This window comes from Heloderma suspectum, chromosome 5 (genome assembly GCF_057233095.1).
Source record: "Heloderma suspectum isolate Gila_16-S chromosome 5, 16-S_ref, whole genome shotgun sequence".
Classification (NCBI taxonomy): Eukaryota; Metazoa; Chordata; class Lepidosauria; order Squamata; family Helodermatidae; genus Heloderma; species Heloderma suspectum.
The window spans coordinates 187617353-187633154 of NC_139462.1; the positions used below are offsets into that span (position 1 = coordinate 187617353).

The 15802-nt window shown below is 39.6% G+C and overlaps 1 protein-coding gene across 14 annotated transcripts in view; it reads right to left on the reverse strand.

The window, feature by feature from the left end:
- Positions 1–688: 688 nt before the first annotated feature.
- TMEM106B (transmembrane protein 106B) overlaps positions 689–15802 on the reverse strand; it is a 30334-nt gene continuing 15220 nt past the window's right edge. For 10 of the 14 annotated variants that reach the window (XM_084858683.1, XM_084858674.1, XM_084858677.1 and 7 more), the window contains 6 exons: positions 12918–12981; positions 11911–12070; positions 11656–11796; positions 11512–11561; positions 10194–10247; positions 1473–6289 (listed from right to left, as the gene is read on the reverse strand). In XM_084858683.1, coding sequence (XP_084714809.1) covers positions 6151–6289; positions 10194–10247; positions 11512–11561; positions 11656–11796; positions 11911–12070; positions 12918–12981 — 608 coding nt within the window. In that variant the 3' untranslated portion in view covers positions 1473–6150. Of the gene's footprint in view, positions 6290–10193; positions 10248–11511; positions 11562–11655; positions 11797–11910; positions 12071–12917; positions 12982–15802 lie in introns of all 14 variants that reach the window. The other 4 variants (XR_014792367.1, XM_084858671.1, XM_084858672.1 and 1 more) reach the window with 4 other exon arrangements.

A 15802-nucleotide genomic window follows, 5' to 3' on the forward strand; every position in this document is an offset into this window, starting at 1 on the left:
GTTGCACAAACTTCCACTCTTGAGTCTGAATTTGTGGTACAGAGCATAACTACTGCAGTCTGTTGCATATGTGAACTGGAGGTCATATATAAGGATGTATCCAGACAAACATTCAAAAGTGTCTGAGGACATAATCCTTAAGACAGAAAGAAGTCCTACAACTCCCAGCATTCCCCAGGCCCCCAAGAGCATGGGTATGCAGGTATAACATTACACATTTAGGAGTCCACTCCCTAAACCTCCCTAAAGGGAACGTGCTATGCCGAAAAGGAGGTTCAGGTAGAATGAATAAGTCCTAAGGTAGCACCATAAATCTGAACTTATCCCTGAAATACGCCTCCACACAAGTCAGTTTTTCTGATGGTGCTAGATTTAATATATCCACTTTTCTTACACTGGCAGGTTAAATAGTTAACAGTAGTGTATGTTTAATACACAAAGTGTGTGTGCATGCGCTAGTGGAACACTTCTAGAGTAACTTCCAACAGAATCACTTGGAAACACTGATTACAGCATACCTTTTTTTGGTAAGGTAAAATACATTTTTGAGTACACTTAGTGGGTCAGAATCCATATTTGAAAAGGTTAAGTTATAGTGTAGCAGGCAGCTGCTATACTGTTAGCAGTATATTTTCAAACAATAAAATATATAAGGTCGCATCATTCCAAGAGGCCATTATACTGAATTGGGTAAGCAATGCATATATTTAAAAACTTGCATATATACACCATATTGAATAATGTTATCTTCTATTACATATTATGCATTCTATCGTTTCAAGGTATGCCTCATTTTTAGTTGACAAATGCCAGAAACTTTATTATATAAGTTATTTCACTCCTTCATTTTTCCTTAATGCTGCAAAAATTAATACATTATTTCTATAGTACTTAGCAAGTAAAAATCCAGAACAGTCCCTGCCTGTAGGCTCACAGTATAATAAAATGCACATCACTGATATGAATGCAAAGTATATGACACCATCTGTTGAGAGAACTCAACAATGCATATTGCTGTGCTTAAAATGGTGAGCATATTGTTACCGTATGTGTAGAAACCTGTAGTACCTTAACAATAAAAGTAATACTGGGGGACCATAACTGTTATGTCAAAGCAGAATCAGTGAAGATCTTGCTTTACTACATGACTGAAATAAAACTGGGTTAAATCTAAAGTTTAATTTCTGTTAAACCCAGGTAAAGACTTGTCTTGGTGTATACTCAATATTTTCATCATTTATTAAGTCAGGAAAGTTACATCTCTTTATGTTTATACGTCTTGTCAGGCCTTAGCAAAAACAGAGCGATAAGAGTCCTAGCTAACATGCTTCTCATGTGATTCAACAGTCCTTTTTTTTTAGAAATTCAGATTAGTTCTCAATATTAAATAATTCCCCTCTGGAATATTTTGCTAGGAAAAAGGTATGAATTACTAAATGAAAAAGAACTTCAGCCATCACAAGATCCCTAAAGGCATGTCCGAATTAGACAACAGCATAGAGAAGTTTTATTTATCATGCTTCAAAACACTGCGTACAGTTTGCCACACACAATTACAGGAACAATTACAATTCTGAAATTACAAAAATAGTTATCACTTTTTAGCATTTCTATACATAAATTATATGCATTTTTATACAATGAGCACTAATAGTGGTTAATTAATGGATTAAAAAACAGAACAGTAAGTAGGTCATTAAGTTGCTTTGTGTTTTTATGTAGAAATTTGTATGATACAATAAAATTGTAGGGCCTGCCCTACCTTTGCCGGCTAAGGACTTGGCAGTACAGTTTTGGATGTGCCGCAGTCTACTCTACACTGGGATAAAATGACAAGCACAACATTCAAGGATATTAACATAGTACCAAGCCTTCAAGTCTTGCTCAATGCACGTTTCATCTCAAATTAAAGTCGGCAATTTATATGCCAGCACTTGCATTCTCTAAGTACAACTGAATTCCACACTCAAGAAAAATTAGGGCTTTTTCCATTTGTGGCATCAATGTTTTATCTATCTAGAGATCACAATTCCCAGAAACAAGGCATTCAAGACACAAGTTAAGATGGCAATGAATAATGCTACTCTGATTCTTTTCTGCACAAAAGCATTTCATATGCTAGGTAATTTTATAAGCATTTTCATAAAAACCTCTGCTGTTTTACCCTAAATACACTGTTCTAGTTGCTCACCAATCCCACTTCACCCGAAGATTCATGGCTGTAGAGTCCAACATTGTCCTGGTCCAGGTACAAGGCTAAATCACGGTTTGGCATTATGAAAACAAGCTGCGGTGAGCCTCAGGCTCACCACTCCCCTGTACATAAGAAGAAGAGATTAAAAGCTTCCACTCTCAGTTCTGAATAAACTGCAGTTTCCCATCACATCCAAACAAGGGAGTATCCAACAGGGGCTGTGCACGCATGGCCAGCGCCTGAATGAAAATGCTGGTTTCTGAAAGGGGCAGATCATGCCCCTTCCAGAAATGAACATTCTTGTTCATGTCGGAGCTTGCCCCTGGAACTGCTATTTTGTGGACCTGGCTTGGCAGGGCTGAGCATGTGCAGACAATGGCCTGTCAGGGCAGGCCGTGCATACATGGCCCCTATTGGATACCACCCACAGTTTCCTAAGGATTATTTGAATTGTGTTTAGTTCCAACAAACCAGGTTCTCACCATGGCTCTCTCATGCCTCTAGTAGTACAGCAGTGTGTATGCCACACACACAAAATGCACTACAACTCTCAAATATGTTAAAGAAAACAATGGTATTTTATATTACAAGAGAGATGGAACCCTACAGCATGCTGAAAATCACACTTTATCAAATAATAAGTGCTTGGATACTGGTGTATGTCTGTAAGGATTGAGTGTCTTTAACAAGTTTTATTTTGATCACATCCAACTGAATTAAAAATTAAGTTGGATTATTTCCTAACTGGAAGGTATTATCTTGACACTTAACTTATACTACTCAGACAATTCATTTTCCGTCCCCGTCCCCCTCGCTCCAATACAGCTTAAGTGTCACCACAGTACAGTCCTTAGACTGCCATATTTTATCCAACTAACTTCCATTTAAAGTGCAATGCTGCTACTACAGAATGCGAGATATAAGGAAAGGAATAACGTTGATAATGGAAGGTCTTTTCAATACCACAACAGCAGCTGTTCAACATAAAAATATGTATTTTGTGAACAAATAATACATATCCTTAGACAGTTAGGAAACAAGTGAATCTCTCAAGCAGATCATTTTTCATAGTACCAACAACAGGACTGCAATATGCTACTTTCAGGTGATTTTACAGAAAATTCAGATTGAACTAAGAATTAACCAAAGAGATATTTACAAAAGAATTTCTGCACAGATCACTTTTAGTCAGGCGAATTTACAGTGGGCCTTTACATACATTTTTAAGGACTTGCCCCATTAACTTTATTCCAGGGACTCATCTTGTCAATAGAGTTCATCTATTTCATATCCATTGCCATTTGCAGTGCCATAAAAACGTCCTCCTACATTTTTTTTGTACTGTCAACCCCTTAGCAATTCATTTATGAGCTTTAAAATTATTTTATTTTAATCCAAGATTGCCCTAAAAAAGGTTCAACAAAACATATAAAAGTTAACCTAATGATATGTAGATGGTATAGAAAAGTTATATGTGCCAGCCTCTGGTTGCATATAAAAAACTTGGTGTTTAAGGCCTCACTCAGGATGTCAATTACAGCCCATTTATTTCATACTAATCCATGAGTGGTCTCATTATTTCAATAAGGCTATTCATGGATACTCTGTTGAGAGCAGCAAGAATGTTGTTATAGTGAGAGATTTTCCCAATACGGCTTGCTAAATGTATTCCAAAAATATTACACAGCAAATACTAACATATCAATACACAGGCAGCATGCCAATTAGTAACAATATACTCCACCATACCGCAGACATCCCAACAATCAGATTTAAGTCCTTTCAGGTTTCTTTACAACAACCAATTCTTGTTCCTATGCAAAGCATGTTGTCAGCATTATTGTTACAAAGAAAGAAATCTGTAAGAATATACAAGTTTGGCTGCCCAGAACTCTGCAGTATCAAGGGCTATTTACATTGTAAATGAGAAACGTGCACGGTGTAGGCAAAAATAGGCAGGATCCAGCCCCAAATTAGACATTTTCAAGTCCCAGTGATCACCATGGGAACATGCTTAAATCTTTCCCACAGAAACCAATGGGACGTTAAAATGCTGAACTTGGTTAGATTAAGTCCAGTGTTTTCAAATTGTCAGTGCTTTCAAATTATTAGTAACCACTTTATATTCTATTAAGAGAGGGCCTATTACTATGACATAGCAGATGCGTTAATGTTTCTCAGTTGGAAAATCAGATCCCATCCAAATGAAGATATGAGTTCAAAACGTTAGCTGTTCTGGAATTAAAATAACATAATGTAGTACCTTTTACCTACTACCCAAGCTAGATGAAACTGGCCCTAACTATATAGAACCATAATGGCAAGGGAGCAGCTATAGTGTAGCTGCTTGCCATACCACCCTGGTTCTCTTAGAAGGGAAACAATCAGACAGGTGACCAGTGACGTTACTTACCATGCCAGCATTGTCGGCATAGGACACAACCATGTCAGCCAGTTAGCCATTGCAATTGCTTCCCCTCCAGAGTTACCAGAACAGCAAGCCAAACAATACTAGCATCACATTGTTCATTCAGTGATTTCTCAAGAAAAGGTCAAGCACAGTTATACATGGGCACATAGGCACACAAGCTGTTAAGAGAAAATAATGACTTTGATCTACAGCTGGGGTGGACAACGTGTGGGCTGCTTACGGCCCCCCACGGTAGTTACGGCAGCCTCCTGCCATCCTGACCAATTTGCTGCAGAGGCAGCAAAAAACATGTCGCTTTTGCAAGGAAAGAAGGCATATGGGGAACACGCAACTTGTTTGCAAGCAGAAGTGCAATTCTGCTTGCAAGCAAGGTATGTGCTCACTGAATGCCTTGTTTCCTGGCATAATTCCTGCATTTTTTTGCTGCTACTGCAGCAATTTCAACAGTGGTGGCAACAAATTAGGCAGCAGTGGGGTGCAACCCCCAGTAGGTTTGTGGGGGAATGCAGCCCCCCAACTCCTGGAGGTTGCCCACCCCTGATCTACAGCAACTGTTAAACCTGGTAAATGAAGACATGGTTATTTTAGTAAGATGTTCTCTGTTATGACTGGTGTATTTTACTTTCGCTTCAAATTTTCAAAAGTCTACATTTAGATATTATTCAAGTTACAATGAAGTGAACTTAAACCTGAAATACAAAGCATACCTGGGAGAAGAAGCAGGTGACTATTTTCTACTGATCAACTAATACAGAAGTTATGGACTACAGAAAAACCACATCTCAGTTTTCCATAAAGTGAAGTTCTAAATTGCATGTATCGTTTTGCTTGTTTTTTAAAACTATTTTTTATGCATTACATTTTACTCCTCATCTGGAACCAGCAGTCTGCAAGGATGCATCAATCAAGTGGTATTCACATCATCAATCTACCCAACTTTTTCAAGCAAATTTATGTGTTTTGTGGAAAGGCAGCAGTAACAAGCACTTAACCTATCATGGAATTTTTTAAGAACAAAATTCCCAACACAGTGAAAATTGAACTGACACAAGGTTATTAACATGTACCCTCTATTGCTATAACATGGCCAGACTTATTTAGTCCTTCATCTAAACAAAGTCAACAGAACTGAAAGTACTGTGTCATCAGCTTACTCTCTAATACCTATTTGTTAGTAGCAGTGTCATGTATACAATTATATGGTTGCACACTGACTTTTATAAATCAGGTACCCAAGTTTCCACTTAGGGAAAAACAAGTTTATTGATTTAAGATACCCCGTCCCCAATGTAACAGTTTGACAGAATACTTACACATTTAGAGTGAAAAAGAAGTTATCAACTGTGAATATGTACAATTTGCCCCTTTTCTGCTTATGCCTCAAAGTACAGGCGCGTTCAGCACTGCTCAGTTATATACATCCACCTCTAAGTAGTAACAGATATAATCAAAAGTTCAACTGAGATCAACGGTGAAAGAACCAACAGTCATTTTCTTTCCTCATACAGGCATAGCTTTGCTTCTTCTACTGAGGAGGCTGAAGTACATTTAGGTACTCCGACTGTCCCAGCTGGTAAGTTGTGTTTCCACCACAGTCTACATACTGGTATCGCTCCTGTGATATTTGCTCAGAGTGGCCAAAGTAAGAGGTGGTCACGGTCACTCTTAAAAGGAAAAGAAGGGGCGGAAGAGAAGATATTTAGTTTATAAGTTATATACATGCTAAACATTTAGAAGAAAACTTCTACACTTTTGAAGTAGTGTTCTTAATATGCTAATTGTAACATTTGATTCACAAAGATATTTTATTTATTTATTTATTGCATTTATATCCCACCTTTTTTCCTCTTGTAAGGAACCCAAGGTGGCTTATATTATCCTCCTCCTCCTCTCCGTTTTATCCTCACAACCACCCTGTGAGGTAGGTTGGACTGAGAGTCTGTGACTGGCCCAAAGTCACCCAGTGAGCTTCCATGGCTGAGTGGGGACTAGAACCCGGATCTCCCGGCTCCCAGTCCAACACTCTCACCACTACACCACACTGGCTCCCATATATAAAGGAATCACCTTGCTACCAGATAAAAGCTGAGCATTAGACATGACATATTGGGCCAGTTTGCGCAATCACCGCAACCCCCTGTGGCTTATTTAAACCATGCTGAGTTGCAGTGTGGGTGAGTGGTCATTCTGAATATCCAGCCCCAGCAGCAGTTGCCATGGCTTGTTATGTCATCCAAACCTGGTGAGCAGGGGTTGCTTGACAGTTAAACAACCCTCAAACAACCCCTGCTGCCGGTTTTGGATGACACGTCAAGCTGCAGCTGGAGCTTGAATAGATAACCTGGCACTCATGGGCGCCACAGCTTCTAGCGGCTTAAATAAATCATGGTGGCCTGTAGCGATCAAGTGAACGAGGTCATTATATAGAACAAGGTATTTTTATAACTGTTTTACAAGGAAGAGCAAAACTGATCAAAATAGAATTCTACGCATTTCTAGATCAGGCAGCATTGTGGGCAAGGACAGGCAGGATTTACTGCCATGTTCTCTGAAGCTCCAGTTGCACTGCATGCTGCAGCAGCTTTCAGAATGGGAAGAGAAGCATGGAGAAGCACTTCCTCTTCATCTTTCACAAGCCTCCAGAAGACACGAGCAACACCCAATTCATGAGGATGTTGGTGCAGGGGACAGAACAAGGAAGGAAGCAGTGGGTACCGATGCAAAAGGAAAGAATAAGCTTTCTCCCTCCTGAGAGCCAAAGGGGTGTACTTGTTAGTGCCAGACTAGGTCTAGGAAGATACAGACTTAAATGTTTACTCATTCATAAAGTTCACTAGGTGACCATGGGCCAGTCAGTATTCTCTCAGCCTACGTAACTCACAGGGTTGTTCTCATGATAAAGAGAGTGTGTGCGTGTGTGTGAGAGAGAGAGAATGTACACTGCCTTGAACTCCTTGGAGGATATAAATTATTCAATGTATGTATTTATTTATTAAATAAGACAATAACAATCTTTTTCATGCGTAGGGATGTGCAATGCTAAGTGATCTTATGCAAGTGTGCACGATCGCAAGTCCTCCTGTCTTCTATGTAGCCCTGCAGAGGCATACTCCCCTCTTTATCCTTGTCGATTTCATCCTCTCCATGCACTATTTTGTTTAGCCCTGCAGATCGGTATTCCATATTTGACAAAGGATTTGTCAATTTCATTCTCTTCCTTGGTATTTCAGGAGTGAAGGATATTTACAACAGGGGCATATGCCTCTGCAGGGCTACACAGCAGACAGGCAGACTTGCAGTGTTGCGCTCTTGCGCAAGATGACCAATTTTTTTTTTTTTAAATTACAGCACCATTTGTGCAAGTTTCAAGATTCTCCCCACAACTTGCACAAATTGCTGCTATTCCATAGAGCCAAACCAGAAATATCTGTTGAGTTTTCACACACACCCCCAATGGAATTTTCATACATCCCTATTCATGAGGGAGCATTGGAAAGAAAATGGACAACTGCCCTTCACCATCTTTCACAAACTTCTAGAAGGAAGTTCTGCCTGAGCTCTAGGATGATGAGTAGGATGCATATTTCTACTATTCTCCCTCCTTGAATCTCAGATTAGAAGCAAAACCAGAGAAACATTCTCCCTGTATTCCACCCTGACCTCATCTTCTCCAGTGTATATTGAGGTTAGGAGGTTGAAAGGGGCATGTCATTCTTGTTTTCCCCTCCCATTATATAAGTAGAGAAGAGTGCCTTTCAAGTTATGTACAGAGGCATAAAAAAGCAGCAGCCAGCGTGATGTTTTGCTGCATGGAGTGAGCCTGGATTCCCTCTGCCTTCCCTCTTCAAATGACCCACATAAGAAGAGCCATGCTGAATCAAACCAAGGGTCCATCTAGTCCAGCATTCAGTTCACACAGTGGCCAAACAGCTGTCCATGGGAAGATCACAGGCAGGACATGAGTGCAACAGCACTATCTTGCCTGTGTTCCCCAGCAACTGGTGTACACAGACATACTGCCTCTGATACTGGAGGTAGTATATAGCCATCATGACTAGTAGCCCATTGATAGCTTTACCCAGGAATTTGTCTAATCCCCTGTTAAAGCCATCCAGATTGGTAGTTGTCACTAGTTTAACTATACACTGTGTGAAGAATTACCCCCTTTTATTTGTCCTGAATCTTCCATCAATTAGCTTCGTGGGATGACCCTGCATTCTAGTATTATGAGAGGGAGAAAAATGTCTCCCTATTCACTTTCTCTGCACCATGCATAATTTTGTACACCTCTATCATGTCTCCCATTACTCACCTTTTTTCTAAGCTAACCGGTCCCAGCTGTTGTAACCTTTCCTTGTAGGGGAGCTGCTCCAGCCCCTTAATCACTTTAGTTGCCCTTTTCTACACCTTTTCCAAGTCTACAATATTCTTTGAGGTACAGTGACCAGAACTGTACACAGCATTCCAAGAGTGGTCACAACCACAGCTTTGTACAAGGGCAGTACGTTACTGGCAATTTTATTTTCAATTTCTTTCCTAATTATGTCCAACATGGAATTTGCCTTTTTCACAGCAGCCGCAGACTGGGTCAACATTTTCATGAAAGCTGTCCAAGCTGTTTCTTGGTCAGTCACAGCTAGCTCAGATCCCATCAGAATATACATAAAGTTGGGATTTTTGCCCCAACATACATAACTTTACACTTACTTGCATTTCTTAAAGGTCCAATTGTTCTGTTTCTAAGCTGAAAAATTACTGTGGGAAGGGTGGTGGTGGGATGGAGTGATTCACGAAGTCAAAACCCCAATAAGTCAACCAGTAAACCAATGCCCTGTACAGCCTGTTGTGCTTCAAACTGACAGAACTAGTTTCCCTGAGCTCAGTCCTCAAGAAAAGATGGTATGCGTGACAATGACATGGTAAGTGCACTTTCTAGAGCACAGGGGCTCCCAGTCTTATCTATGTCCAGAGTGTGCCCACAGCCAAAGTTATGGTATGGAGTCTCAGTGAATGGGAGTTAACACACCAGTAGCACCTCTCCCATTTGAATGGCTCCTTAGCCAAAATAAGCCACATGTACGCAAGCTCACTTTTCCTGGCACTAAGTTGCCACTATTTTCTCTAAAGGAAAAATACATAAAAATACACAATGTATTTGGCTAGAACTTCCATTACATTCATTCCAGCATTGGCACAAGTCAACAAGATGGGCAAATTTGTTTGTTTGTTTGTTTATTTATTTAATTTCTATACCGCCCAATAGCCGAAGCTCTAAATTTTCTTATACAATTATACGATTTTACAAGGTTACCATGGTTTGACTGCATTTTTTTAATTACTAGTTCACCAAAGTTATGCAAACACTTGCTTATATTCCTTTAATTCCTTTCCACACATACCTACCTTCAGTACTAATAAACCAAGGTCAATAAAAGCTATGTAAACAGGGCAAGAAAGTAGGAGATTAATAAAGTCATACACTGAGGCTAAAAGAAAAAAATCCTCTATAGTAAAGTGTTGTTTGCAAAGTTACTTTTCTGTATAAATGAAAATACAATACATACTTACTGCATCATGACTACTATGTTATGCACTTTGATAGAGGGCAAGGTACAAAAATCACTGTTAAGAAATAAAGTAGCATTAGCACACTCCATATAATTAAAAGCTAGCAAACTAATATAAACATGCCCAGTTTTTATTTCTAATTAGCAATGGGCGAATTCCCCTTGGCTCAATTTCATGTGGGCTTGGCTAAAACGAGGTATTTAACATATATTGGATATCGGGAATGAGATACAGCCCAAGCCCAAATGCCTTCCCTCAATGTCTTCCTCATCAATAAAACTTAGGCTGCAGCAGCAGTGACAGGAAAGCAATCACAGTTAGGCTAAAATTCTGGATTCTCCATTTTATTCTCTGGTCAGCTCTCACATATGCCCCAGGGGAAGAAAGAAAAAAAGAAAGCAGGATCTAAAAGAACCAGAAGTTTGGTAGATTTGTGGCTGGTTTGCTTGTAATATTAAAATATGGATTAGCATTATATGAACAAGTTTGGGAAAACCTCAGGCTCAAGTAATCCTCTCTCCTCTGGCACAACCGCGAGGAGATTAGGAGCTTCCACTTATTTCAATTAGCCACAGCTTAGGCCAACATCCAAACCCTAAACTATGGTTAATCTCCATGATGGTTTACTGAAACAAGCTAACTTCATATACCATGGTTTGAAGTTAGCTTATTTCAGTAAACCATAGTTAAGATTAATACCAGTTTTTCTGGGTTCAGACATAATGCTAGTTAACTTCTGTTTTAGTTAAAAACAGAAGTAAATGCTTCTAACTGCCTCCTCACTGCCAGTAGAAGAAAGAGCACACAAACCCAACCCTCACCCAGTGTTATTCAGTATGCTAAACCATAGTTTAGTGTTACAACCAAATGAAGCCTGTAACAGTGTAGCAATTAAGTATATATTGGAGGGAAATTTGTCCATGAAATGTTGAAGTTGTCAGGTAAAGACAAAACAAAAAAGAACCAAAAGGAGAGAGGAACTGGCCTGTTTGAACCCCTTTCTAAACCACAGCTAGGGTCTTCTCAAGTACAGTATCACCACAGCCAACACCCAATATACATACACAACAAAATTTACTCTGAGTGTTTTAAAATACATATTTTTGAACATATATATCCATGTTTGTGTATCTTAATATATATTAAATATATATTTCTATACATACACACACTATACATATATACACACACACACGTGCTTAAAGATATCTATATCTATATCTCTATAGCTGGAGCCCTGGAGATACACTGCAATATTCTGTTAGGGGTTCCCCTCTGATATCACTATAAATTGAAATCCAGTGAGTGAAACACTTACAACATGTAACTCATTTCATCTTGTATAACTGTGGGCACCATATAATCAATCTGAAAAGAAAAACCCAACAAAATTGTGGATAAGAATCTAAAACGCTGCTGCAACAGACAGCCACATCTTATCTAACAAAGGCAGCTACATTACCTGTTTCATATCCAGTGGGCCAATGTGGGTATTGTTACTCAGCCGGGCTTTCCCAATGACAGTCTTAGCAAACTGTACCTGGGCTGTAATGTTTTCAACTTCAACAGAATAATAATTGTTGTTTGTTATGTTCAATGTATTCTGCAGAAAAGATAATTTAGAATTCTAGATTAAATGAAGTCAGTATCATCTTAAACATTCATATAAAGTGCCAAACATCAAAGTAAACGAAAGCAAATGTAGTAATTATCTTACCGTAATATTTAAATATATTATGCGCCTCTGTGCTTCATAACTGACATATACTGACTTGACTCCAATGTATTCCACATCAATAGATCGAGGAAATAAGAAAAATACTGCCAGCCCAGAAAGTAGTAAGCATACAATTACAGAAGCAGTCACGTAAAGCTTTCTGCAGAAGAAAGAGATAGGTTACCACTACATATTCCTTTTAAAAATCCATGTGATACCCTTGTTTGCATTGCATGGATTTTTAGCTTACTTATCAACTTCTGCAAAAACCTCCATCCAACCACTGCTTTCTCCACAATTCATCTATTCTAAGGCAAGTCGCCATTTTGAAAAGTGTCTGTCCACGTACACCCATGTGGTTCCATGCTTCCTAAACCATGTAAGTATGGGGGCAAAGTTATGCAGAGTAAGCAACAAAATCTTCAGATGTGTAGACTCCCAGGGCCAGGAACAAAAAAGTGGGCACAACTATTGTTAATATGGTGCTGCTCTTTCCCAATCAAGGCAGATAACCTAGGCTTACCTAATCCAGCCTTAGGTTTTTAATAGTTGGGCAAAGCAGCTTAGGTATCATGGCAACAAAAACCAGCTGGGTATGAACAAAAAAGACTGGGTGGGATTAATGGGCATGTCCTGAATGTCAGCTTTCCTCAGTGTATTTCTACCAGGTATCCAAAGGCACCACAGCAACCTCAGCCATAGTAACCCCCTCCCCTAAAACCCATTCAATGAAACATGATAATACTCCAGGGTAGGTACGACTTTGTGCCAATAGTAAATAAGACTATCCCTAGCAATGAAGCCCATCCTGTATCATAGGACGTTATTTCAACAAAACGCTACGTATATGAGATGAAAGGGTACACAGAAATAATTCCAAAGGCCATATAGGAAACTGCAAACCATTACATCAGAATTATACCTTTCAATACTAGATCTGATTAGATAAAATCTAACTTTAAAAGAATTCACTGATACGAGACATTCACATTGTTACTATGACTTACGTTCTTCTTGGCCTCAGTCTCTGATCACTATATGGAATCAGGGCAACAAGCTGATTTTCCTGTCCTAGAATAAGAAGGTAACTGTTTGGTATCTTAAGACTTCTATATATATGCAATGCTGCTGAAAAGCCAGTAAAATATGTAACCTCCTATGCTGATAAAACTGACATTTCTACAGTATTACTCTCCACAGACTTTCTTCTAGCTATAGAAACAAGTCTATGGTAGACTAAATTTGAGAAACATGCTTTAAAGTGCAATAAAACTGTCAAGAGGCAACTTCTTTGAAATGACAGGTAAGAAATTGTTTGAGGAGAAACAGATGCTTACATGTCACTGTAGTCCATTCTACCTTTTCAGTTGTGATATCATACATCCAAGATCCCCACACCAGAGAGGTTCATTTAGCTCCAGCCTTTTTTCTTTTTGGCACCAGGTGAAATCCTTTTTATTTCCTATGGCCTGTAGGGTATTTTGTTTTAGACTTATGTGTTTTATGCTGGTATTTGATTGTGCACTGTCTTGCTTTTATTGTGTTCTATTTTATTGTTTTATTTTGTAAACCACTCTTGAGAGCCTCAGCTGAAGAGCAGCTAATAAGCACTTTAAATCAGTAAAATTTCAAGTAATGCTCAAAAATGAGAAGAGCCACATTGTACCTGCAACAGTAGAGGTTGGACTCGATGGCCTTGTAGGCCCCTTCCAAACCTACTATTCTATGAGTACTGCTACAAGGCACACATATGGAATCAATGCCCTTTAACTACCCTCAATTGCTCTGTCCTAGGCATGATTAAGGACAGTAAAACTATTCTCTCTTCACCCTTAATCACGGTTTCTACTTTTTTTCCTAACAGTGTCTCTTGTGCCTTGAAGTACTGCATGACAATGAGCAACTAGTTCTACTTTTCTTGATTCCAGCTCCATGACAAGAGAAGCAACACTTGCTGGATTTCTCATCTTAACACAGTTCAAAGCACATACAAAAAGGTTAAGAAAAGTCATGTCAAAGCACTTCACTGCTTTCAGTGCAAATTTCAACTTCATTAGCAATTGTAATTAAAAAACCTGATGATTCTGGATTAGGCAAAGATGTGAGTAGCAGCCCTAAACTATGAAAGGTAAAAGATGAGTGGCAGTACTTCCTCTAGACTACCCCATCTTTATTTGATGGGGCTCCCTAGTTTCACACTGACCTCATTTGCACTTAGCACTAAACTATAGTTTACCATTATGACAACAAACTGCAGCAAGCCTTGGGTTCACACACTACCCCGCTGATGCAGCCCCAAGGAGTTTGAAAGCGTTTGTTTCCATTTTAGAGTAACTGCAGCTTGTCGTAAAGTCCAGATCCAGACAAAACCATGGTTAATCTTCACTATGATTTGTTAAAGCAAGCCAGCTTCTAACCATTAGTTATGTAGTTGACTTATTAACTATGGTTTATTGAATTAACCATAGTTTAAGGTTCCAATGTAATGCTAAATTGTGGTTAATCTAAAACAGAAGTGGAAGCTTCTGATCTCATGGTTGCACTGAAGGAGAAAAGGGTGGGGGGAGTTTATGAGCCTGAGGATCACTGTGGCACATTAATGTTAAACCATGGTTTAGTTACATGTGAATGCAGCCACTGAGAGCCAAAGTAGATTAAATGTATCTTTGCATAAGTAGCGTTAGCTGGGGGGCTGGGGATAATAATTACTAGAATTAAAGCAGATACAGAGAGGAAATCAGCCAGCCTTCATAAAGCCTCAGAAGGCCTCTGCATGTTGCTGAAACAATAGCTCTTCCAGAGTGAGCTCCAGCCAACATTGAGCTGTTTAGGTTACTAACAGATCCTGCCTGGTCTGACCTTGTCAACAGGCTTCATTAGACTTGATTCTGTCTCACTAGAGCTAGACAGGGCACTCTCTGAAGCTGGTATTTGTGTAAGGCCTGTCTGTGAACACTCCATCTGAGTGGGAGGCAGGAACGTAAGCATGGCATCTTGAAGTTGCAACTGGGGCTATCAGATGGTGAAGAAGGTTGAGGCTGATGGAAAAAGGAGAGGCTGCACAGGGGACTAAGAATGCTGGCTGGAAAGCTTAGAGGAGAGAACTGGGGGGTTACAATAACCATGTAGAATCTTTTTTGTAGATTTATCACTTATGGATGTATTTTTCCCTTAGGGGTACTTCTGACAGTTCCTTCTCTTCGAGTGTTCCTGTATATTAATTGTATATGAGCTGTCTTTGTTTCTTTCATCTATAAATATTTAACTTTGTTAAATGGGAGTGTAAATTGAATCTGGCCCAATCTTGGTATGAAACTAAGAGCCTATCAATTGGGGTTACATTTGCAATAGAAAAAAATACCCAGCTTTAAAGGAGGGATTCTCTTTGAGTGCAGCAAGGGAGGAAAGTGTTAAAATTCCCTGTCTACCCCTGGAGTGTCCCTGATAATTATCAACACCCGTCCACATCCAGCTGAATGCAGTTTGGCCCTGAAGAATAGAGGAAGTAGTGTTAAAAAGAAAAAATACAGTGGGCTTCTCACAACTGGAGCAAATTAAATATGAAATAGATTGCTCTTTTATGATAAACTTTGCAAAACATGACTTTGAAGGCTTAGGGCGCAATCCTATGGGGACAGTCAGCCGCCTCCAAACTTGACTATCCAAAGCAGGGCGGGTGGAGCATGGGGGGGGCGGATCTGCTCCTCCACACTCCAGCTGCCCTGCATTTGCAGCTAGACAGCCGATTTTGGCTGTCTAGCTGGGCATGTCAGAATGGGGGAGGGGGAGGGGGAGGGGGAGGCCAGACAGTGCATAAGAAGCATTGTAATGCTGCTTCCATGGTCTCAGTCTCTCCCCCAGGAACACCCCCTTTTTGCCTGCTCTGCACTGC